At 44.3% G+C, this 25,949-nt stretch overlaps 1 protein-coding gene across 1 annotated transcript in view; it reads left to right on the forward strand.

Annotated features, from left to right (window-relative positions):
• Nucleotides 1-25,949, forward strand: part of MEP1B (meprin A subunit beta) — a 115,681-nt gene that overhangs the window by 15,837 nt on the left and 73,895 nt on the right. The window contains exons 5-7 of the mRNA XM_069731258.1: nt 20,891-20,969; nt 22,735-22,852; nt 25,714-25,892. Coding sequence (XP_069587359.1) covers nt 20,891-20,969; nt 22,735-22,852; nt 25,714-25,892 — 376 coding nt within the window. The remainder of the gene's footprint in view (nt 1-20,890; nt 20,970-22,734; nt 22,853-25,713; nt 25,893-25,949) is intronic.

Here is a 25,949-nt window from a genome sequence, read left to right on the forward strand (position 1 = left end):
TCTTATGGGGCATAATGTATGGAGCATCTTATGGGGCCATAATGTATGGAGCATCTTATGGGGCATAATGTATGGAGCATCTTATGGGGCCACAATGTATGGAGCATCTTATGGGGCCACAATGTATGGAGGATCTTATGAGGCCATAATGTGTGGTCTGTGGAGCATCTTATGGGGCATAATGTATAGAGCATCTTATGGGGCCATAATGTATGGAGCATCTTATGGGCCATAATGTATGGAGCATCTTATGGGGCCATAATGTATGGAGCATCTTATGGGGCCATAATGTATGGAGCATCTTATGGGGCATAATGTATGGAGCATCTTATGGGGCCATAATGTATGGAGCATCTTATGGGGCATAATGTATGGAGCATCTTATGGGGCCACAATGTATGGAGCATCTTATGGGCCCTAATGTATGGAGCATCTTATGGGGCCATAATGTGTGGTCTGTGGAGCATCTTATGGGGCATAATGTATAGAGCATCTTATGGGGCCATAATGTATGGAGCATCTTATGGGCCATAATGTATGGAGCATCTTATGGGGCCATAATGTATGGAGTATCTTATGGGGCCATAATGTATGGAGCATCTTATGGGGCCATAATGTATGGAGCATCTTATGGTGCCATAAAGTATGGAGCATCTTATGGGGCCATAATGTATGTAGCATCTTATGAGGCCATAATGCATGGAGCATCTTCTGGGGCCATAATGCATGTAGCATCTTATGGGGCCATAAGGTATAGACCATCTTATGGGGCCATAATGTATGGACCATCTTAAGGGCCATAATGTATGGAGCTTCTTATGGGGCCATAATGTATGGTGCATCTTATGGGGCCATAATGTATGGTGCATCTTATGGGCCATAATGCATGGAGCATCTTATGGGGCCATAATGTAAGGAGCATCTTATGGGGCATAATGTGTGGAGCATCTTATTGGGCCATAATGTGTGGAGCATCTCATGGGGCATAATGTGTGGAGCATCTCATGGAGCATAATGTGTGGAGCATCTTATGGGGCCATAAACCTATATGCAGTATTGTATGGGGAAAATGTTTCTATGGAGCACCTCATTGGGCCATAATGTATGGAGCATCTTATGGGGCCATAATGTATGGAGCGTCTTATTGGGCCATAATGTATGGAGCATCTTATGGGGCCATAATGTATGGAGCATCTTATGGGGCCATAATGTATGGAGGATCTTATGGGCCATAATGTATGGAGCATCTTATGGGGCCATAATGTATGGAGCATCTTATGGGGCATAATGTGTGGAGCATCTTATTGGGCCATAATGTGTGGAGCATCTCATGGGGCATAATGTGTGGAGCATCTTTTGGGACCTTCAACCAATATGGAGCATTGTATCGGGCAAATGTTTCTATGGAGCATCTCATGGGGCCATAATGTGTGGAGCATCTTATGGGGCCATAATGTATGGAGCATCTCATGGGGCCATAATGTATGGAGCATCTTATTGGCCGTAATGTATGGAGCATCTTATGGGGCCATAATGTATTGTGCATCTTATGGGCCATAATGTATGGAGCATCTTATGGGCCATAATGTATGGAGCATCTTATGGGGCCATAATGTATGGAGCATCTTATGGGGCCATAATGTATGGAGCATCTTATGGGGCCATAATGTATGGAGCATCTTATGGGGCATAATGTGTGGAGCATCTTATTGGGCCATAATGTGTGGAGCATCTCATGGGGCATAATGTGTGGAGCATCTCATGGAGCATAATATGTGGAGCATCTTATGTGGCATAATGTGTGGAGCATCTTATGGGGCCATCAACCTATATGCAGCATTGTATGGGGCAAATGTTTCTATGGAGCACCTCATTGGGCCATAATGTATGGAGCATCTTATGGGGCCATAATCTATGGAGCGTCTTATGGGGCCATAGTGTATGGAGCATCATATGGGGCCATAATATATGGAGCATCTTATGGGGCCATAATGTATGGAGCATCTTATGGGCCATAATGTATGGAGCATCTTATGGGGCCATAATGTATGGAGCATCTTATGGGGCCATAATGTATGGAGCATCTTATGGGGTCATAATGTATGGAGCATCGTATGGGCCATAATATATGGAGCATCTTATGGGGCCATAATGTATGGAGCATCTTATGGGGCCATAATGTATGGAGCATCTTATGGGGCCATAATGTATGGAGCATCGTATGGGCCATAATATATGGAGCATCTTATGGGGCCATAATGTATGGAGCATCTTATGGGGCCATAATGTATGGAGCATCTTATGGGGCCATAATGTAAGGAGCATCTTATGGGGCCATAATGTATGGAGCATCTTATGGGGCCATAATGTATGGAGCATCTTATGGGGCCATAATGTATGGAGCATCTTATGGGGCCATAATGTATGGAGCATCTTATGGGGCATAATGTATGGAGCATCTTATTGGGTCATAATGTGTGGAGCATCATTTGGGACCTTCAACCTATATGGAGCATTGTATGGGGCAAATGTTTCTATGGAGCATCTTATGGAGCCATAAAGTATGGAGCATCTTATGGGGCCATAATGTATGGAGCATCTTATGAGGCCATAATGCTTGGAGCATCTTCTGGGGCCATAATGCATGGAGCATCTTATGGGGCCATAATGTATGGAGCATCTTATGGCCCATAATGTATGGAGCATCTTATGGGGCCATAATGTATGGTGCATCTTATGGGCCATAATGTATGGAGCATCTTATGGGCCATAATGTATGGAGCATCTTATGGGGCCATAATGTATGGAGCATCTTATGGGGCATAATGTGTGGAGCATCTCATGGGGCATAATGTGTGGAGCATGTCATGGAGCATAATATGTGGAGCATCTTATGGGGCATAATGTGTAGAGCATCTTATGGGGCCATCAACCTATATGCAGCATTGTATGGGGCAAATGTTTCTATGGAGCACCTCATTGGGCCATAATGTATGGAGCATCTTATGGGGCCATAATGTATGGAGCATCTTATGGGGCCATAATGTATGGAGCATCTTATGGGGCCATAATGTATGGAGCATCTTATGGGGCCATAATGTATGGAGCATCTTATGGGGCCATAATGTATGGAGCATCTTATGGGGCCATAATGTATGGAGCATCTTATGGGCCATAATGTATGGAGCATCTTATGGGGCCATAATGTATGGAGCATCTTATGGGGCCATAATGTATGGAGCATCTTATGGGGCATAATGTATGGAGCATCTTATTGGGCCATAATGTGTGGAGCATCTCATGGGGCATAATATGTGGAGCATCTTAAGGGTCATAATGTGTGGAGCATCTTTTGGGACCTTCAACCTATATGGAGCATTGTATGGGGCAAATGTTTCTATGGAGCATCTCATGGGAACATAATGTGTGGAGCATCTTATGGGGCCATAATGTATGGAGCATCTTATGGGCCATAATTTAAGGAGCATCTTATGGGGCCATAATGTGTGTAGCATCTCATGGGGCATAATGTGTGGAGCATCTTATTGTGCATAATGTGTGGAGCATCTTTTGGGACCTTCAACCTTTATGCAGCATGGATGGGGCAAATGTTTCTATGGAGCATCTCATGGGGCCATAATGGATGGAGCATCTTATGGGTCATAATGTATGGAGCATCTTATGGGCCATAATGTATGGAGCATCTTATGGGGGCATAATGTATGGAGCATCTTATGGGGCCATAATGTATGGAGCATCTTATGGGGCATAATGTATGGAGCATCTTATGGGGCCATAATGTATGGAGCATCTTATGGGGCCATAATGTATGGAGCATCTTATGGGGCCATAATGTATGGAGCATCTTATGGGCCATAATGTATGGAGCATCTTATGGGGCCATATTGTATGAAGCATCTTATGGGGCCATAATGTATGGAGAATCTTATGGGCCATAATGTATGGAGCATCTTATTGGGCCATAATGTGTGTAGCATTTCATGGGGCATAATATGTGGAGCATCTTATGGGGCATAATGTGTGGAGCATCTTATTGTGCATAATGTGTGGAGCATCTTTTGGGACCTTCAACCTTTATGCAGCATGGATGGGGCAAATGTTTCTATGGAGCATCTCATGGGGCCATAATGGATGGAGCATCTTATGGGTCATAATGTATGGAGCATCTTATGGGCCATAATGTATGGAGCATGTTATGGGGGCATAATGTATGGAGCATCTTATGGGGCCATAATGTATGGAGCATCTTATGGGGCATAATGTATGGAGCATCTTATGGGGCCATAATGTATGGAGCATCTTATGGGGACATAACGTATGGAGCATCTTATGGGGACATAACGTATGGAGCATCTTATGGGGCCATAACGTATGGAGCATCTTATGGGGCCATAATGTATGGAGCATCTTATGGGGCCATAATGTATGAAGCATCTTATGGGGCCATAATGTATGGAGCATCTTATAGGGCCATAATGTATGGTGCATCTTATGGGCCATAATGTATGGAGCATCTTATGGGGCATAATGTGTGGAGCATCTTATTGGGCCATAATGTGTGGAGCATCTCATGGGGCATAATGTGTGGAGCATCTCATGGGGCATAATATGTGGAGCATCTTATAGGGCATAATCTGTGGAGCATCTTATTGGGCATAATGTGTGGAGCATCTTATGGGGCTATCCAGCTTTATGCATCATTGTATGGGGCAAATGTTTCTATGGAGCATCTCCTGGGGCCATTATTAACCTTTGTGCAGCATTATAAGGGGCATATTTTAATATGGAGAATTATATGGGGCGTATTTTGTATGGAGCATCTTATGGGGCCATAATGTATGGAGCATCTTATGGGGCCATAATGTAGGGAGCATCTTATGGAGCCATAATGTATGGAGAATCGTATGGGGCCATAATGTATGGAGAATCTTATGGGGCCATAATACTTGGAGCATCTTATGGGCCATAATGTATGGAGCATCTTATGGGCCATAATGTATGGAGCATCTTATGGGCCATAATTTATGGAGCATCTTATGGGGCCATAATGTATGGAGCATCTTATGGGGCCATAATGTGTGTAGCATCTCATGGGGCATAATATGTGGAGCATCTTATGGGCCTTAATTTATGGAGCATCTTATGGGGCCATAATGTATGGAGCATCTTATGGGCCATAATTTATGGAGCATCTTATGGGGCCATAATGTATGGAGCATCTTATGGGGCCATAATGTGTGTAGCATCTCATGGGGCATAATATGTGGAGCATCTTATGGGCCTTAATTTATGGAGCATCTTATGGGGCCATAATGTATGGAGCATCTTATGGGCCATAATGTGTGTAGCATCTCATGGGGCATAATATGTGGAGCATCTTATGGGGCATAATGTGTGTAGCATCTTATTGTGCATAATGTGTGGAGCATCTTTTGGGACCTTCAACCTTTATGCAGCATGGATGGGGCAAATGTTTCTATGGAGCATCTCATGGGGCCATAATGTTTGGAGCATCTTATAGGGCCATAATGGATGGAGCATCTTATGGGTCATAATGTATGGAGACCTTATGGGCCATAATGTATGGAGCATCTTATGGGGCCGTAATGTATGGAGCATCTTATGGGGCCATAATGTATGGGGCATCGTATGAGGCCATAATGTATGGAGCATCTTATGGGGCCATAATGTATGGAGCATCTTATTGGGCCATAATGTGTGTAGCATCTCATGGGGCATAATATGTGGAGCATCTTATGGGGCATAATGTGTGGAGCATCTTATTGTGCATAATGTGTGGAGCATCTTTTGGGACCTTCAACCTTTATGCAGCATGGATGGGGCAAATGTTTCTATGGAGCATCTCATGGGGCCATAATGTTTGGAACATCTTATAGGGCCATAATGGATAGAGCATCTTATGGGGCCATAATGTATGGAGCATCTTATGGGCCATAATGTATGGAGCATCTTATGGGGGCATAATGTATGGAGCATCTTATGGAGCCATAATGTATGGAGCATCTTATGTTGCCATAATTTATGAGGCATCGTATGAGGCCATAATATATGGAGCATCTTATGGGCCATAATTTAAGGAGCATCTTATGGGGCCATAATGTATGGAGCATCTTATTGGCCGTAATGTATGGAGCATCGTATGGGGCCATAATGTATGGAGCATCTTATGGGCCATAATGTATGGAGCATCTTATGGGGCCATAATGTATGGAGCATCTTATGGGGCCATAATGTATGGAGAATCTTATGGGCCATAATGTATGGAGCATCTTATAGGGCCATAATGTATGGTGCATCTTATGGGCCATAATGTATGGAGCATCTTATGGGGCCATAATGTATGGAGCATCTTATGGGGCATAATGTGTGGAGCATCTTATTGGGCCATAATATGTGAAGCATCTCATGGGGCATAATGTGTGGAGCATCTCATGAGGCATAATATGTGGAGCATTTTAGGGGGCATAATCTGTGGAGCATCTTAGGGGGCATAATCTGTGGAGCATCTTATTGGGCATAATGTGTGGAGCATCTTTTGGGGCTATCAACCTTTATGCATCATTGTATGGGGCAAATGTTTCTATGGAGCATCTCCTGGGGCCATTATTAACCTTTGTGCAGCATTATAAGGGGCATATTTTAATATGGAGATTTATATGGGGCGTATTTTGTATGGAGCATCTTATGGGGCCCATCATGAACTGTATGGAGCATTATATGGTGCTCCTGATTCAATATTAATATTCAAAAACACTTAACCTACTGATGTCTCAATTAATTTTACTTTTATTGGTATCTGTTTTTATTTTTGACATTTACCGGTAGCTGCTGTATTTTCCACCCTAGGCTTATACTCAAGTCATTAAGTTTTCCCAGTTTTTTGTGGCAAAATTAGGGGGGTCGGCTTATACTCGGGTCGGCTTATACTCGAGTGTATACGGTAAATTTAAAAAAAAAACAATAAAAGTACACATATTTAGTATTGCTACGTCCATAACGACCCGACCTATAAAACTGTCCCACTACTTAACCCCTTCAGTGAACACCATAAAAAAATAAATAAAAAATGAGGCAAAAAACAATGCTTTATCATCATACTGCTGAACAAAAAGTGGAATAACACACAATCAAAAAGACGGCTATTAATAAACATGGTACCGCTAAAAACATCATCTTGTCCCACAAAAACGAGCCGCCATACTGCATCATCAGTAAAAAAATAAAAACGTTATAGCCGTCAGAATAAAGCGATGCAAAAATAATTATTTTTTATATAAAATAGATTTTATTGTATTAAAGCGCCAAAACAATAAAATAATATAAATGATGTATTGCTGTAATCGCACTGATCCGAAGAATAAACCTGCTTTATCAATTTTACCACAACGGTATAATCTCCCCACCCAAAAGAAATTCATGAATTGCTTGTTTTTGTTCACTCTGCCTCCCAAAAATCATAGTAAAAAGCAATCAAAAAATGTCTTGTGCCTGAAATTGGAACCAATAAAAAAAGTCAACTCTTTCCGCAAAAAACAAGACCTCACATGACTCTGTGTGCCAAAATATGGAAAAATTATAGCTCTCAAAATGTGGTGATGCAAAAACTATTTTTTGCAATAAAAAGCATCTTTTAGCGTGTGACAGCTGCCAAACATAAAAACCCGCTATAAAAACCCTCTATAAATAGTAAATCAAACCCCCCTTTATCACCCCATTAGTTTGTGAAAAATAATAAAATAAAAAAATGTATTTCCATTTTTCCATTAGGGTTAGGGTTGGGGCTAACGTTAGGGTTAGGGTTGTGGCTAAAGTTAGGGTTAGGGTTGCAGCTAAATTTAGGGTTAGAATTTGGATTAGGGTTGGGATTAGGGTTAAGGTTGGAATTAGAGTTAGGGGTGTGTTAGATTTAGGTTTGTGGTTAGGGTTATGGTTAGGGCTTGGATAAGGGTTAGGGGTTTGTTGGGGTTGGGATTAGAATTTAGGGGTTTCCAATGTTTAGGCACATCAGGGGTTTGCCAAACGCGACATGGCGTCCGATCTCAATTCCAGCCAATTTTAGTTTGAAAAAGTCAAACGGCACTCCTTCCGTTCCGAGCTCTGCCATGAGCCCAAATAGTGGTTCCCAAACATATAGGAAATCAGCGTACTCAGGAAAAATTGTACAACTTTTGGGGTCCAATTTCATCTGTTACCCTTGGTAAAATAACAAAAAATTGGATCTGAAGTACATTTTTTGTGAAAAAAAAGTTACGGTAAATGTTCATTTTTTTTTAAACAAAAATTTCTGTGAAGCACCTGAAGGGTTAATAAACTTCTTGAATGTGGTTTTGAGCACCATGAGGGGTGCAGTTTTTAGAATGGTGTCACTTTTGGGTATTTTCTATCATATAGACTGTTAGGGGTCGAGTTCCCACCTCTGCACAGGGGAAATCTCGGGCCATCTCCGCTGCGGTCTCCCATTCTTCTTCTGCCGCAGTGGAGCCTGCTCAGCGGAGACGTCAGTCCCAGTATCTTGCTCAGTCTCACTCTGTGCAAAGGGTTACTGCTTTTCCAGCTTCTGCAATTGAAGCCAGTGCTGGGCAGCAGCAAGCAGATGCTTTTGCGACTAAATCCTGCTTTTCCCCTTGTGAGCATGCCCAGGGCAAGATCTCTCGTTGGAGATCGAGGGTCACATGCTCAGATACTGCAGCAATTCCCATTGGTCCTCCGGGGAGGTCCTGAAGGTGCTCAACTTCTGTGGCAGCCTCCCATTGGTCCTTCGGGGAAGGTCCTGTACATGCTGTAGCTATAAAAGGTTTGCATGACCACACAGCCATGCGCTAGTGTACATTTGTACACGATTGTGTGTTGATGAGTGCAAGTCGTTCTTTAAACATCCCCTCCCTATTGTATGACTGTTCGCATATGGTGTATGGCTGCTATCTAGCACCCGGCTGAACTGTCAGCATTATAACACACGAAACAGCGCCTACTGCTGTGACCGCCAGTGCGGCGCCACGCTCCATTAGAGCGCTTCCTTAGCCCAAGTCTGGGTTGTTAGTGGCGTTCGCCAGTACGGCACAGCTCGCACTCTTGTGCTCAAAACTATTATTTCAGTTTGTCTCTTACACCCAGTAGCGGTGTCGAGCAAAAGTAGTCTAGATGGACTCAAATCCTGAGTCTTGGGACTGAGTTCGGTTACTCCTTGCTTGCGCTCTTTGTGCGGTATCGCGGCCCTGTGACTTAAGAGTTCGCTTCCACCACCATATAGCGCTGCCATTTGCTAGCAGCAGGTTCTCTCCTGCACGGTGGACCCCGGACTGCGAACGCACCTAATAACATCTCTCTATTTACTCGGTGCGTTCCGCCAGTCCTAACAGAACACTAGCGCCAGCGTTTACAGCGGTACATCCAGAAGCTGGCGGGTAGGTTGGCGGCTCTAGAGCGTACAACCTCAGCTGTGGACATCCTTATGGCCCCATAAGATGCTCCATACTTTTTGGCCCCATAAGATGCTCCATACTTTTTGGCCCCATAAGATGCTCCATACATTATGGCCCCATAAGATGCTCCATACATTATGGCCCCGTCTTCCGTACTGACTGTTCAGGCAGAGGGCAGCGCAGACAATAATCGCGTCATTGCGCCCACTGTCGCTGTTCAGGCTGCAAGTGTAGCTGCAGCCAGTTTGTCTCCTGCCACCCCTGCTCCGACTATATCCCGTCTCCCGCTTCCAGACAAGTTTGCTGGTGAAAGTAAGCTATGTCGGGGTTTCGTGAGCCAGTGCTCCCTACATCTTGAGCTCTTGGCTGCATGTTTTCCTATGGAACGGGCGAAAGTGAGATTTATTTTATCTCTTTTGTCGGGCAGGGCGTTGGAGTGGGCAACACCGCTTTAGGAGCGTGATGATCGTGTGGTGCAAAGTGCTCCTCTCTTCTTGGACGCTCTGAGGCAGGTCTTTTTGGGACCCCATGTCACCCACGATACCGCGCTCCAATTGTTGGCAATAACTCAGGGTTCGTCCATGGTCAGCCAGTTTGCCATCCAATTCCGGACTCTAGCCTCTGAGCTAGAGTGGCCAGATAAAGTCCTTATTCCGGTGTTCTGGAAAGGACTGGCAGACCATGTGAAGGAAGCCTTGGCCACCAGGGAGATTCCCGCCACACTGGAGGAGCTTATTTCAATATCTACCCGCATCGACCTCCGTTTTAACGAGTGAAGGTTAGAGCGGACCCAGTGTAGGCAGAGGTTTCCGATGGCTCCCACCTTCGCCAGATCTCTAGAATCTCCTGTTCTGGCGTCCAACTCACATGAGGCCATAGAGGTTTCTCGAGCGGGACCTAAGTCTCAGACCGCTCGAGTACCCGTGGTTTGTAAAAATTGCCAGCAACTAGGACATTACGCTAATAAATGTCCACGGCGGTCGGGAAACAATCGGGTCTAGTAACTATTGGAGGAGATTCACTAGACACAGCGGCATTTTCCTCCAAGCTGTCCTTTAAAGGGACATTCATGTTAGGATCATCCTCTCTAGCAGTTGAGCTTTGTGTGGATTCTGGAGCAGAGGGAAATTTCATGTCCTCTGCTTTTGCTCTGCTCCACGCAATACCTCTGGTGATGCTTGCCAAACTGGTAACTGTTAGAGTAGTAAATGGGTCGACACTTCCTTTACAAATCACACACCAGACTTGTCCCTTTCATGTTATCCATGTCTCCTTCCCACCAGGAGATTAATTCCCTTCTTGTCCTTCCCTAGGGAATGGATGGGATTCTGCTGGGTATACCCTGGCTCCTTTTCCACTCCCCACATATAGAGTGGACCTCTGGGAGGATATTGGGTTGGAGTGAGTCTTGTAAGGGCAGATGTGTGAGAGAGTGTATACAGGTTTGCACTACCGAAATACCCGCAGATCTTTCTTCCCTTCCAAAGTACTAATGGTGCTATGCAGACGTCTTCTCAAAAAAGGCTGCAGAGACCCTTCCGCCCCATCGCCCCTATGACTGTCCTATTGATCTCATGCCTGGAGCTGAACCTCCTCGAGGACTGGTCTATCCCCATTCTCCCTGAGACAGAGGCTATGTCTCAATACATCCAGGAGAATTTGGCAAGAGGGTTCATTAGGAAGTCAGTGTCACCTGCAGGGGCGGTGCAGAAGAAGAATGGAGAATTACGTCCATGCATAGATTACAGGGGTCTTAACGCCATCACTGGTAAGAATAAGTACCCGTTGCCCCTGATTTCTGAGCTCTTTGACAGGCTAAGGGGAGCAAGGGTATTCACCAAATTAGATCTGTGGGGTGCTTATAACCTGATTCGCATCCGTGAGGGGGACGAATGGAAGACGGCTTTTAATACCAGGGATGGTCACTATGAGTATCTGGTGATGCCCTTCAGGCTCTGTAATGCCACAGCCGTTTTCCAATACTTTGTCAACGATATCTTCCGGGATATGCTCTCCACCTCGGTCATAGTCTATCTGGATGATAATCTCATCTTCTCTCCAGATATTGACTCCCACCAGAGAGATTTTGGCAGAGTCTTTGACCTCTTACGGGCAAATTCCCTCTATGCAAAGTTGGAGAAGTGTATGTTTGAGCAGGAGTCTTTACCTTTCCTGGGCTATATCATCTCCGCCCAGGGATTGGCTATGGATCCTGCCAAACTACAGGCTGTGATGGATTGGCAAGAAACCCATTCTCTTAAAGTGGTACAGTGCTTTATGGGGTTCATTAATTACTATTACCAGTTCATTCCCCACTTCTCAACTTTGGTAGATCCCTTGGTATCCCTCACCAAGAAGGGAGCAAATCCCAAATTGTGTTCTGAAGAGGTCTCCAAGGCCTTCACTTCTATTAAGTCTAATTTTGCTAGCGCTCCATCCTGCATCATCCCGATGTTGATAAGCCATTCATAATGGTGGTGGATGCCTCATCCGTTGGTGCTGGAGCAGTCTTCTTCCAGAAGGATGTTCAAGGTGGGAAGCATCCTTGCTTGTTCTTCTCCAAGACCTTCACACCAGCGGAGAGGAAATATTCCATCGAGGACAGGGAGTTGCTAGCAATGAAGTTGGCCTTCTCGGAGTGGAGACATCTTTTGGAAGGAGCTCGCTTTCCCTTCCAAGTCTTCACGGACCACAAAATTTGGTTTATTTATGAACAGCCCAGCGGCTGAATTCTCGACAGGCCAGATGGTCCTTGTTCTTCTTCCGGTTCCACTTCACTCTCCATTATCTCACTGGGGAGAAGAACATTTGTGCTGACGCCCTCTCTCGCTCCGCTGTGTCATCTGAGGAGGAGGAAGGGGAGCCTCGGCTTATTGTCCCTTCTGAGAGCCTGAAAACCGTAGCTCCGGTTTCGCTAGAGTCTGTGCCTCCGAGCAAGACTTTTGTACCCATTAATTTGCGACCGGAGGTTCTTTCTTGGGCTCATTCGTCCAGAGTGGGTGGACACTTTGGGACAAAGAGGACATCTGAGCTGCTGGCGAGAACGTACTGGTGGCCACATATGGTCCCTGTCGTCAGAGATTATATTCGGGCATGTGTCTCCTGCGCCAAAAATAAGTCTCCACGACAATGGCTAGCTGAGTTACTCTATCCCTTGCCGGTGGCAGACAGGCCCTGGGAGATGGTCGGGATGAACTTTGTGGAGGGTTTGCCCAAGTCTCGTGGCTGTACCATCATTTGGGTTATCACCGATCATTTTTCTAAAATGGTGTACTTGGTGCCGCTTCCACGGCAACTTTCTGCACGGGCCTTGGCAGCGTTATTTATAAAACACATCTTACGCCTACACGGTATGCCGGACAAAATTGTCAGTGACCGGGGTCCCCAGTTTGCGTCTCGGTTCTGGAGAGAGCTTTGTCATCTTCTCAGCATCCCGAGATGAATGGGTTGGTAGAGAGGGCCAACCAGACCTTGGTCACATATCTGTGACATTTTGTCTCAGCCAGGCAGGATGACTGGGCATCATTGCTGTCAACGCTGTAGCTGACTCCACTGAACAGACTCCATTCCTCCTTATCTATGGTCAGCATCCGCAGGTACCTGTGCCCATGCCCGTGTCTTCCGCAGACTCCAGGGTGGCAGACTGGGCTGTGAAGGCACGGGACATTTGGGACCGCAGTCAGGATGCCATTCGGGCCTCCAAGGAGAAAATGAGGTCTTCCGCCGATGCACATCGGCGCCCCACTCCGACCTTTGCTCCTGGCGATTTAGTGTGGCTCTCCGCCCATAACATCGGGTTGCGAGTTGAGTCCACTAAGTTTGCACCTCGCTTCTTGGGTCCTTTCAAGGTCCTCGAACAGGTTAATCCTGTGGTCTATCGTTTAGCCCTTCTGCCACGCCTGGGTATCACCGAAACCTTTCATGTATCCCTCTTGAAGCCCGCATACATGTCCCGGTTTTCCGAGTCATCTGCCGGGACATCTGGTTTGTCTATGGATGATTACGAGGTGAATGCTATTTTGGGGTGCAAGGTGGTACGTGGCAAAAAAATTTATTTGGTGGACTGGAAATGTTGTGGTCCTGAGGACAGGTCCTAGGAGCCTGCTGAGCACATTCGGGCTCCGCAGCTCATTGCTGCCTTCGAGCATAGCGAGGTCCAAGGAGGGGGGCCACAGCATGGGGGCTAATGTTAGGGGTCGAGCTCCTGCCTCTGCACAGGGGGATCTCCGCTGCGGTCTCCCCCTGCGGTCTGCGGTCTCCCCCTGCTCAGGGGAGACGTCGGTCCCAACGTCTTGCTCAGTCTCACTCTGTGCAAAGGGTTACTGCTGCTTTTCCAGCTTCTGCCATTGAAGCCAGTGCTGGGCAGCAGCAAGCAGACGCTTTTGGGAATAAGTCCTGCTTTTCTCCTTCTGAGCATGCCCAGTGCAAGATCTTTCGTTAGAGATCGAGGGTCACATGCTCAGATACTGCAGAAATTCTGGGAAGGTACTGTACATGCTGCAGCTATAAAAGGTTCGCATGACCGCACAGCCATGCGCTAATGTACATTTGTATACGTGTGTGTGTTAATGAGTGCAAGTCGTTATTTAAACATCCCCTCCCTATTGTATGACTGTTCACATATGGTTTATGGCTGCTATCTAGCGCCCGGCTGAACTGTCAGCATTATAACACACGAAACAGCTTCTACTGCTGTGACCGCCAGTGCGGCGCCATTAGAGCGCTTCCTTAGCCCAAGTCTGGGCGGTTAGTGGCGTTCGCCAGTACAGCACAGCTCGCACTCCTGTGCTCAAAACTATTATTTCAGTTTATCTCTTACACCCAGTAGCGGTGTTGAGCACAAGTAGTCTAGACGGACTCAAATCCTGAGTCTTAGGACTGAGTTCAGTGACTCTTTGCTTGCGCTCTTTGTGCGGTATCGCAACCCTGTGACTTAACAGAGTTCGCTTCCACCGCCATATAGCGCTGCCATTTGCTAGCAGCAAGTTTTCTCCTACACGGTGGACCCCGGACTGCGAACGCACCTAATAACATCTCTCTATTTGCTCAGTGCGTTCCACCAGTCCTAACATAGACCCCTCAAAGTGACTTCAAATGGGGTTGTAAAAATGAGAAATTGCTGGTCAACTTTTAAAACTTATATCTTCCTAACAAAAATAAACTTTGGTTCCAAAATTGGGTTGATGTAAAGCAGACATGTGGGAAATGTTACGTATTAAGTATTTTGTGCATGATATCTCTGAAATTTAAGGGTATGAAAATTCAAACTTGGAAAATTGCGAAATTTTCTAAATTTTTGCCAAATTTCCATTTTTTTCACAAATAAATGCAAGTCATATCAAAGAAATTTTACCACTAACGTGAAGTAAAATATGTCATGAGAAAACAGTGTCAGAATCACCAGGATTCAAAGAACTATTCCAGAGTTATTACCTCATAAAAGGACAGTGGTCAGAATTCTAAAAATTGGCCTGTTATTAACATGCAAACCACCCTTGGGGGTTAAGGGATGTGAGATAGCGCTCACTAACGCATTGGGGAATACTCGCTTGACTGCGATATTCAGGCACCCAGGAATGGTTACTCCCTTAAGCAGGCAATCCGATTTATTTAAATTCAGCATAAACCAGAAAAAGTACAGTCCGTTTCTTTACATCCACGAAACATTATAGGACATCAGTCAGTTCATATAGCAGATACACTTCTCTGCCGCATATTACAATCCCCTTATCCGGGGTTACCTTCCAGGAGCCCCGCTCCTCATGCCGTCTCCTTGTCATTCCAGTCTTAGACAACACAGAAGTCGTCCCAGGCTCTGCAGGTACCTGGTCTCACCAGGTGCTTCCAGAAAGTCTCAACTCACAGGAGCTTCCAACACAGACCGTCCAGGTCCACAGTCTCTCCAGGTGCTTCCAGGAAGACTCCACTCACAGGAGCTTCCAACACAGACCATCCAGGTCCACGGTCTCTCTAGGTGCTTCCAGGAAGACTGCACTCACAGGAGCTTCCAACACAAACCGTCCAGGTCCACGGTCTCTCTAAGTGCTTCCAGAAAGACTCCACTCACAGGAGCTTCCAGCACAGACCTGACCTCTTTCAGAACCTCCAGTACAGACCACTCAGGTCCAAACACTCTCAAACATGTAACCCACACCCTGATCACATTATGAAGCTCTAACCATCCCCACAGGTGGGAGGTGTGTGTGTGTGGCTAGTTCGACCAGCCTTGCTCTCAGAACTAGCCCTGCCAACTTCCCTATAAAAACAACATAATTACTTGTGGGACTACAGGTCCCAGAACAACCTTACTTCAGGCTGGCAGTGCAGAGTGTCTTCCTCTGCGACACACATACCGACCATGCACAATAATGCTGGACTTTGTCTCATCACCACAGTTATGCCTGCGATTGCCATGCATTCCTATGACCTCAATATGCCTCCATGCGTATTCTGGGAAGACCATGCAGCGCCCCCTACCTGTAACAGGGGTCACTGCATCATAGGGGTTAATAAATAACTAGATCCTAGACAGGATATAAAATAAGTTTGTCAGTGAAGAACAGGAATATAGACTCCTTGACCGCTGTCTAAGAACATATTTTGTTTTCCTTCTCTCTTGCTATCTAAAATTAATTTTTGATTGAATACACACAGTATTCTTAGAATAATACTGTATACTAATATCCACCACATTTATTAGAACTGCTATTTCAAACCAGGCGTAACGCATTTCTTGCTGGATTAAAATGCACTAAATTTAGAAGTGCGGTACGCAATAAATTTGGCGCATTTTGAATTAAATTTATGCTAGCGTGCAGAATACAAACTTTGCACTGATTTCTTGCATGTATTAACTAGCAACAATTATTGATGCAATTGACACTAAAACTTTGCAGAGATTAATTTCTAAATATCCTCCAATCCCGGTCAGATGCCTCTCACCCAGCCAAACCAGATCTCACATTTTGCACTGACGAGGGGCAGTACCCCGAAACACAGTGTCTGCAAATTGAGATTCTGGTTTTGGCTTTTTTCCTAAGTCATGTGACAAGTCTCTTTAAGGGGTCAACATTGACATTTAGGATTGCTACTTCCTATAAGTGGCACTAGAGTTCTAGTCCTCTTCCTCTCTGAAGAAACAATTTAGCATATTTTTCGGATTATAGCATGCACCCCAAATTTTGAGGAGAAAAATAGGAAAATATTTTTTTTAATAAAATGGTGGTGCTTCTTATAATCCATACGTCTTATTGCTTACCAGGGCTGGTGGCTGCGGTGAAGCGGGGTCCCATGGTTGCTGCTGAAGGCGGCAGGAGTGGGGTGATGCTGCAGGCTGGGATGATGGGGTTTTCCAATGTGCGGCATGCCACTTTGGATGTCTGGTCATGCTGCTTGTGTCCGGTGCTGCTGCTTGTTTCTGGTGCTGCTGTGATTTCGTTACACAGGGGCTGTATACTAGGTCTTCTCCTCCCTGTCTGTGATTCCGCGGCCCCTCTACCTATCTTCAGTACTTGAATGACAGAGGGATCGCTGGGTCACAGTCAGGAAGGAGAAGACTTAGTGTACAGTCCTGCCCTTGTGCACCGAAATCTAATTAGCAGAAAACTTCAAATGCTGATTTAAGAGCATTAAGAGCTAAATGTATTTCTTCAATATTTCTTTAAATTGCATTATGAAATCATGCTGTCAAGTACTCTTTAAGGGGTTTTCTAGGCACAAAAAATATACTAATTACTAGTGATGAGTGAGTATACTTGTTGCTCGGGGTTTCCCGCGCACGCTTGGGTGGTCTCCGAGTATTTGTTAGTGCACGGAGATTTAGTTTTCGTCGCTGCAGCTGAATGATTTACAGCTGCTAGACAGCTTGATTACATGTGGGGATTCCCTAGCAACCAGGCAACTCCCACATGTACTCAGGCTGGCTGGCAGCAGTAAATCATGCAGCTGTATCTACAAAAACTAAACCTCGAAGCACTTGTGAGGATAGAGAAGAGGAGCTGGTGATCCACAGTGTCAAATGCGGCAGAGAGATCCAGGAGATTCAGCAGGGAGCAATGAACTTTGGATTTAGCTGTTATTAGATCATTAGAGACTTTAGTGAGGGCAGTTTCAGTGGAGTGTAAAGAGCGGAAACCAGATTGTAAGGGGTCGAGAAGAGAGTTATCCAAGAGATAGCAGATTAGACAGGAGTGGACCAAGCGTTCCAGGAGTTTAGAGATGAAGGAAATGTTAGAGACAGTTCTGTAGTTAGCAGTGCAGTTCTGGTCCAGGGATGACTTTTTAAGTAAAGGGGTAATGATGGCATGTTTAAATGAGGAGGGAAAGATACCTGAAGAAAGAGAGAGGTTAAATATTTTAGTCAGGTGAGTGGTGACCACTGGTGAGAGAGACTGCAGGAGATGTGAAGGAATGGGGTCACTGTTGCAGGTTGTAGGCCGAGCAGAAGCGAGGAGCTTGGAAACTTCTTCTTCTGAAACAGGCTCAAAGATGTCTAGTGAGCTTGAGGTGTGGCAGGGAAGGGGATCCAGGCACTGAGGAGATTGGGCTAAGATATCCTGATGGATGTAGTTGATTTTTTCTAGGAAATAAGTAGCCAGATCCTCACTGCTGAGGTTGGTAATGGGAGCCTGTACTTTAGGCTTCAGGAGGGAGCTTAAGGTTTCAAAAAGTCGTTTTGGGTTGTTGGATAGTGAGGTGATGAGGGTGGTGAAGTAGGATTGTTTGGCTTCTGCTAAGATAGATTTTCTCCACTGCCGCTCTGCACACCTTGAGCAGCGCTGAAGAAAGCGTGTTTGCATAGTGTGCCAGGGCTGCCGTTGTCTGTGTCGGGTCTTTCTGCGTGTAGAAGGTGCTGCTTCGTGTAGGGCATTCTTCAGTGTATTATTGAAGTGTGACAATGCTAAGTCTTGGCAGGAGAGGGAGGAGATGGGGGTTGTTGTGAATTCTGCTCTTGGGTTCCCTTCAGTGGTTGTAGGTGGGAATGCAGTTGTCTCTGAGTCGCAGTCCTGGCCAGGTGTATCTGATGATTACAATTTTGACTGGCATATTTAGGTGTGCAGGATCCTTTAGCCCTTGCCAGTTGTCAATGTTCCTTGTGAAGTGTTGGATCACTTTCTGGCTTCTCCTGCTTGCTGCCAAATTTAGCAAAGATAAGTGTTTGGTTTTTGTATCTGTGGCACACTGCTGTGTGCTTGTTTCAGTTTTATTCCTGCTCTGATTGTAGGATTCACTGGAGTTGCAGATTTACGCTCCTACATCTTTAGTCAGATGTAGGAAGTTTTTGTATATTCTGCTGTGGATGTTTTTGAAGGGTTTTAATACTGACCGCACAGAACTCTGTCCTATCCTGTCCTATTTAGCTAGAAGTGGCCTCCTGTGCTAAATCCTGTTTTTCTGCCTGTGTATGTTTTTTCCTCTCCGACTCACCGCCAATATTTGTGGGGGGCTGTCTATCCTTTGGGGATTTTCTCTGAGGCAAGATAGTATTCCTATTTCCATGTTTAGGGGTATTTAGTCCTCAGGCTGTGACGAGGTGTCTTGGTGTGTTAGGTACACTCCACGGCTACTTCTAGTTGCAGTGTTAAGTTCAGGATTGCGGTCAGTATAGTGGCCACCTTCTCCAGTGAAAGTTCTCATGCAGCTCCAAGGTCACCGAATCATAACAGGGGGCTAAAGATGTGTGGAGATTGTCCATAAGCTGCTGGGTATTAATGTTACATGTATTCCGATAAGTGTTGTAAGTGTGGGTGTCCCGGGTGAGGAGACAATTCTTGACAGAGAAGGAAAGAAGGTTGTGGTCCGAGAGCGGGAGAGGGGAGTTAGTAAAGTCGTGCAGTGAGCCGGGACAGGAGCAAACCAGGTCCAGAGTATTCCCATCCTCATACGTAGGAGTATTAGTAAACTGTGAGAGGCCGAATGAAGAAGTTAGAGAAAGAAGATGAGAGACAGATTGGGACAGGGGATCATTGATGGGGATGCTAAAGTCTCCCATGATAAGGGCAGGGATGTCACAGAATAGAAAGTGAGTAAGCCAGGTGACAAAGTGGTCTAGAAACTGGTGGGAGGAGCCTGGAGGGCGATAAACAACCACCACTCGCAAGGAGAAGGGCTTAAAGAGTCTGACGGCGTGGACTTCAAAGGAAGGAAATGTAAGTGAGGGAACCAGGGGATGACCTGGAAAGCACATTGTGATGAAAGGAGCAAACCAACACCTCCACCCTGTCTGTTCTCAGGTCTGGCGGTATGTGAAAATTTCAGCCCACCAAACGAGAGAGCGGCAGCGGTGGTGGTTTCTGAATGCCTGATCCAGGTTTCTGTAATAGCCAAAAGGATAAGGGAATTAGAGAGGAAGAAATCATGAATGCAAGTTAGTTTGCTACACACAGACCCTGTATTCTAGAGGGCACATTGGAAAGTGATAGGAGAAGGCATGCACTGAATGTTAATAAGATTAGCAGGGTTTCTATATGCAGCTGGGGGAGAGTAATGTATGCTGGTGGAGGGAGGCCCAGGGTTGGGGGAGATGTCACCTGCAACTAGTAAAAGGAGAAAAAACAGAAAGAGCAGGTGGTGGGATGATTTGTATGAACGTTTTGAGTGCTGCATGGAGGTAGTGGATGGTTTGGAGTGGGTAAGAAATGTCAGTAGAGCCTCAGAGTTATACATGGGGGAGGGGAGAAGGGAGGGGTGGATATGGACAGAGTGCACAGAATGTGCTAAAGGGCTGGTGAGTTGTGAGAAGGCGGAAGTAAAAACAAAGAAGCAGATTGATATGATCAATGCATAATGTAGTATGACTGACCAAGAAGCATGATTGTATGAAAAACTTATGCACTTTACCTGTCTCCTGCCCTGTTCAACTGCCATTGTCTAACTGCCAAGCACTTTATCCTGTTGCACTTAATATACCCTGCTGTAAGTAAAAAGCAATAGTGCAGATAAATAACATAGGGTGTAAACACTGTTCTTGATTTAAAAAAAAAAAAGAATAAAAGCCCTCACACCAGTAACAAGGTGTACCCAAAAGAAATGAACTAAGTTGGTATACATGCAACGTGTAGGAGCATGTTGACACTGGCCAATAAACAGACAATACCTAATAAACAAAACAAACATATGCCCTGTGGTAGGTAAAAGCAATGGTACATATAAATAACATAGTAAACACAGTTTTTGATTAAAAATAGTACCACAGGCTACACACCCATTACGTCACTGTTCAGAGCACACTGCTCCTAGAGCTGCTGACCCTCAGTCAAAGCACAGATGTGAAATTTGAACAGACTGTACCAGGAAGGAAGGAGCTGGAGAATTTAAACAGCAAGTAAATTATTAAGTTTCTTCAATTCACTTAGGTTTACAATGCTTTAATAATCTGCATTGCCCTTACACCATTTATCTCATTATATTTCTGTTTTTATGCGCAGCCAAATGAAAAAAACTCAATAATTGGGGAGCAGTACCGATGGCCTATACCAGTTCCATATTACTTAGAGGACAGTTTGGGTAAGTTTATAAACACTACGGGGGATTTCATGCAGTTAACACCAGTATTGTGTGCGAAGATGGCCACACAGCCCACTAGACTACCTATAATTTACACCAGAAAGTTGTGTAAATTATAGCAGAAATAGGATCTTTGCACACCAAAGCCCTGATAGATGTGCCAAACTCAGCAGCAGGGGTTTCCTTCAAGACTGGTATAAAAATATGACGTGTCAGCCTTGTAGAATTTTCCCCCTTTGGCTTTGTTTGATGATTAATTTAAAAAAAGTCAAGAAATTATACATTGTTGATTTAAACAATGGACTTAGGTCTTTTTTCAACCTGTGCAACTATAACTATGTAACTAAACTAAACAGTTCTACAAATGTTATAGCTTTATTATTAACCAAAAGAAATGAATAAATACACAGAATGCAATTTTAACTACTCATGATATGATGTATGGTTGTTTCGCATCGTACTAGAGAGCTAATTTGCTTTGGTTCCCCCTTATTCGGCAAGCTATAGTGCTTGCCGAATAAGCTGCAGAGGAAACCCGGCTTCCGGGATCGCGCTGGCTGATCAGCTGTCCAGCTCCGCAGCTGCATGTGTCGCAGCTCTCCATGCATGTGCTGTGACTGTGACTCTACCGCGACACATGCAACTGCGGCGCCGATCAGCCGATGCGATCCAGGAAGCCGGGTATCCCCTGCAGCTTATTCGGTAAGCGCTATAGCTTGCCGAATAAGGGAACATGAACAAATTTGCTCATCTCCAATCATGAGGCAAATACAGGATTCTTATAGAAGGTGTGCTGATGGCCATAACAGTGATGGTAAAATCAGCTATCTTCCATTCTATCCTCAACTTAATTTAAAGCACTCATCTTTTGTCTAAGGGTTAGTGACAGCATTTTTGTAATATACTTGGGGGTGGCTCAGTCCTTCATATATAGCATCTTTGATGATTAAGGGGATAGAAGTGAAATGTATTATTCTAGGTCTTGGGTGGCTAAGTGGTCAGTACTTAAAATTATACAACATAATAACTTAATTTCATAGTTTAGGGAATGGAATGGGTCAATGGTGATGTTCTCAGTCATGCACTTGCACTTATAATTACCTTTTTATATTCTTTATCAAATTATCACCGTGGATTTTAGCAACTGGAATCAATTTGATTGTATAAATACTTGGTGGCTTTGATATGAGGAGGCATTGCCATGTTTGGGACAACCTCAGTGGTGAAGGTAAAGATTCTGTTGGAAAAGTTAAGCTTCCCCACAATCACACTATTACCCCTACAGAGTGGTTGGCCAGCTGTTCCTTACAGCTTAATATGTCAAAATAAAGTAAGAAGCAATAGCCAATGGCACCAATGCTCCTGTGAGCACCTGCTAGACTTTGCATGGCAGTAGTGATGACATGCCAAACTGGTGTCCGGTCCTGGCTGACTGCAATGATGGCAATAATTACAGCACAAAACAGCTGGTGCAATGTTATCAGGGTACAGTGGAGGAGCATGGCTCCCATACTAACTAATAAGAACCCTGGATGATTCTCACTAGGCCTCAGCCACTGCCTCACCCAACAGTCAATGGCAGATCAGGCAGGAGACATTGACTGAACAGCCCCTTTCGCTACAACATGGATCCCTGAACTAAATATACAGAAAGTTGTTCAATCTCCTGAAAATGCCTCCATTGAGAAGGGATATTGGGCATAGAGGAGAAGTCTAGTATAAGGCCACATTCAGACATGTTGATAATCTAAGAATTCTTTTTCAGACATAAACGCTAAAGCACTTGTACTGGAGGCTTTTGAACGTTACCGACTGAAATCATGTATAGAGTTTAAACCCTGGGAGGGAGAAGCAAATTACATCTCCGTGTTCAAGGAAAGTGGGTATGAACAAAGATAAGGTTTTAGCTGTAATGTTATCTTATAAACTTTATATTATTGATCATTCATATATTTTGTTATGAGACACAGTGAAGATTATCTGCAGAAGCTAAAAATCACATTGATTTAGCACCAGCCATTAATTTAGTGGATAGGTGACATGTGGTTTAGCTGGAATTCTTCTTAAATTATTCTTAAATTATTTACACGCTCATTAAACAGAATTCCAGCTGTTCAAAGGAAATGTATTACATGTACTGTATACTGTATATGGTACTGAGAGTTTTAGGGTTTGATTTGAAGGCAAAGCGTGGTCACACCAAAAAGTGATGTGATTGAAATTTCTCTTCTGCTCATTCACTTTGCATTTTGTTAACTGATAAAATTAAAACTATTAACACTTCCATTTTGAAAATAATTCTTACTTTTCAGGATTTTTTACACATCTGTTTAATAGTTTCAGGAAACGCAGGCTGCAATCTAATGGTCCAATAGTAGAAATGGAGTTTTATTCTCCCATGTGCAAAAAAAGGCAACATTTAGGCTCCCAACTAGCCGTTGTCAAGCAATGTCAGGGTGGATAACAGTTATATGAGTTATTTGCATACGAACAGCATATAAATGATATAATTAGTGATATAAATAGAGGTATACAGGCTTCTTGCAATATGAATGCCTATAATAGCATCAATCAGTGATCATTTAATCAATGCCAACAAATAGTGAATAGTAAAAATCCATCAATTTATAGTGGATACTATCAAATATTAATGGCCATAACAGTGTCACAGGGTGGAGGATAATCATAATGAAACATCTCACTAATCAGAGGATGGGAACATAGCTCAAAAGCCTGCAGAATATAATTCAGAGGGACACCTGGAGGATCCGGGAAGCACAGGTATAATACATGGTGTGTGCATGTGCACTAGGGCACCGACAGCTGCGGGAGCCATGTTGGAGATTGGAATACCTTATGTCTTATGCTGCACATATCTGGACATGCATATTTTGGCAAAAATAGTTAAATAGCCCTGATGGAAGTAGGAATGCCAAGAAAAATAAGAAAGTTATAGCTCTTATAAGAAAGGGAGGAATACATGAAAGCACAAAAAGAAAGAAAAATGCTGTTACAATTAGTAATTTTATTTCCCTTTTAATCTATCTTCTGTTTGTCAGGCTCATACTTCAGCAATGAATGTCCATATGATTTTGATATTAAAGAAGCACTCTCGTCAACATTTTTTCCTCTTAATATATTGCAATCATCATATTATATAGAACTGGGTACTTACAATTGCTCATTTTGCCTTTCTACCCAGTTAATTCTTCTGTTTTCCATTAGGTCTATGACATTATTTGATTAAGAACTGACTAGCTGAATCCTTCTAAGCTCTATATAGTCTATAATGCCCCAAAGTTTGTTGTGTGTGCCTTTAAGATGTAGCAGTCTGTCAGCCACCTCATTAGGTTATCACAATGCTCACATTTCCCTTTGCAGGTAATGTTCCTTAGAATTCAGCACATAGAAGTGGTTTATATATGCACAAAGTCATGTATTTATTAGATTCTGCAATCAGGAGGTTGTTACGAGTTAAAAAGCAGCCCTGCTTTCCATATATGCACATAAGATCACATGGTTAGACCACATGACCAGGTCCTTGGTTTAGCACTGTTAGGTAACGTTCACACTAGCGTTATGCTAGTGTGCGTCGGGTTAGCGTCGGGCGATGCAGCGGCGACGCACGCGTCATGCGCCCCTATGTTTACCATGAGGGACGCATGCGTTTTTGTTTGTTGCGTTGTGCGACGCATGCGTCTTTTTTGCCGCAAGCGTTGGACCAAGAAAACGCAACAAGTTGCATTTTTCTTGCGTCCGATTTTCGGCAAAAAACAACGCATGCGCCGCAAAACGCAGCGTTTTTGCGTGCGTTTTGCCGCGTTTTTGCGTGCGTTGTGCGTTGCGTCACCGACGCAGCGGCGCACAACGCTAGTGTGAACGTAGCCTTAGGGAAGGAGACATTTTGTGCACCAGTGTGCTGCTCAGAAAAACTGAAGGAACAGGTAGGAAACCAGAAGAACTCCAGTGAAAGAGAAAGCGCAGCCTCAGCTCGGAAAGCTGTGAGATAAGGACTGTGCATATAAGCAGAGGTTGAGCCTCAGGAATCACTGCACCATTGTTATATCTGCATGACTATACTGCAAAGTAACTGTGATTGCTGCAGTGGAATTGAATCTTTGTTAAATCCTCGTTTATCTGGATGTACATGTGTATTCGTGCAACAAGTACATTTTATCAATAGCCTTTCTGTTTTCTGGACTATTTTGAGTGCACCACATTACATCACACTACCAGGAAACGGAGGTTAATTATGGTTCGTGACCTATGGCATAGAAGTGCATCATGGCAGTACATAAGGAAACAGGAAGTGTATTTTCCCTGTATGAGTCAAAGTCCATGGCAGGGGGAGGAGGGAGCAGCTGGGTCAGGAGTTGAAGAGGGGACTGAAAGATGCAGGGAAAATAGACTTCCTGTTTCTACATAGCACAGGGAAAGTAGAAGAATGTACTGGGTAGAAAGACAAAATGAGCAATTGTAAGAACACAGTGCTGTATAATATGATGACTGCAATATATTAGGTGGATAAAAACTGATGTGAGTGCTTATTTAAAGACCAGGCTGAAAGTCCTGTTACAATACAACTTCATATCGATACATAGGTTTTTTTTCTTTTGTTTTGTTTTTTTTCAAGAAACCACATTCTTAGTATAGGTTTTTTACTTGTTTTCACTTATTTTATATATATTCTCTTTTCACATAAAAAATACTATAGCGCTAAAAACTTTTTGTTTTTGCCCTGTAGATGTTGGTCATACATCGGAAACCGTCGAACTGGAAAGCAGCAACTTTCACTTGGAAACAATTGTGACAGAATTGCTACAATTCAGCACGAGTTCCTCCACGCTCTGGGGTTCTGGCATGAGCAGTCACGTAGTGACAGGGATGATTACGTCATTATAATGTGGGACAGGATTCAGAGTCGTAAGATCGCATCTTGTTCATTGCAGTGTCAATGGTTTCTCAATGTCAACAGTTCTG

Source organism: Ranitomeya imitator, chromosome 6 (genome assembly GCF_032444005.1).
Source record: "Ranitomeya imitator isolate aRanImi1 chromosome 6, aRanImi1.pri, whole genome shotgun sequence".
Lineage (NCBI taxonomy): Eukaryota > Metazoa > Chordata > Amphibia > Anura > Dendrobatidae > Ranitomeya > Ranitomeya imitator.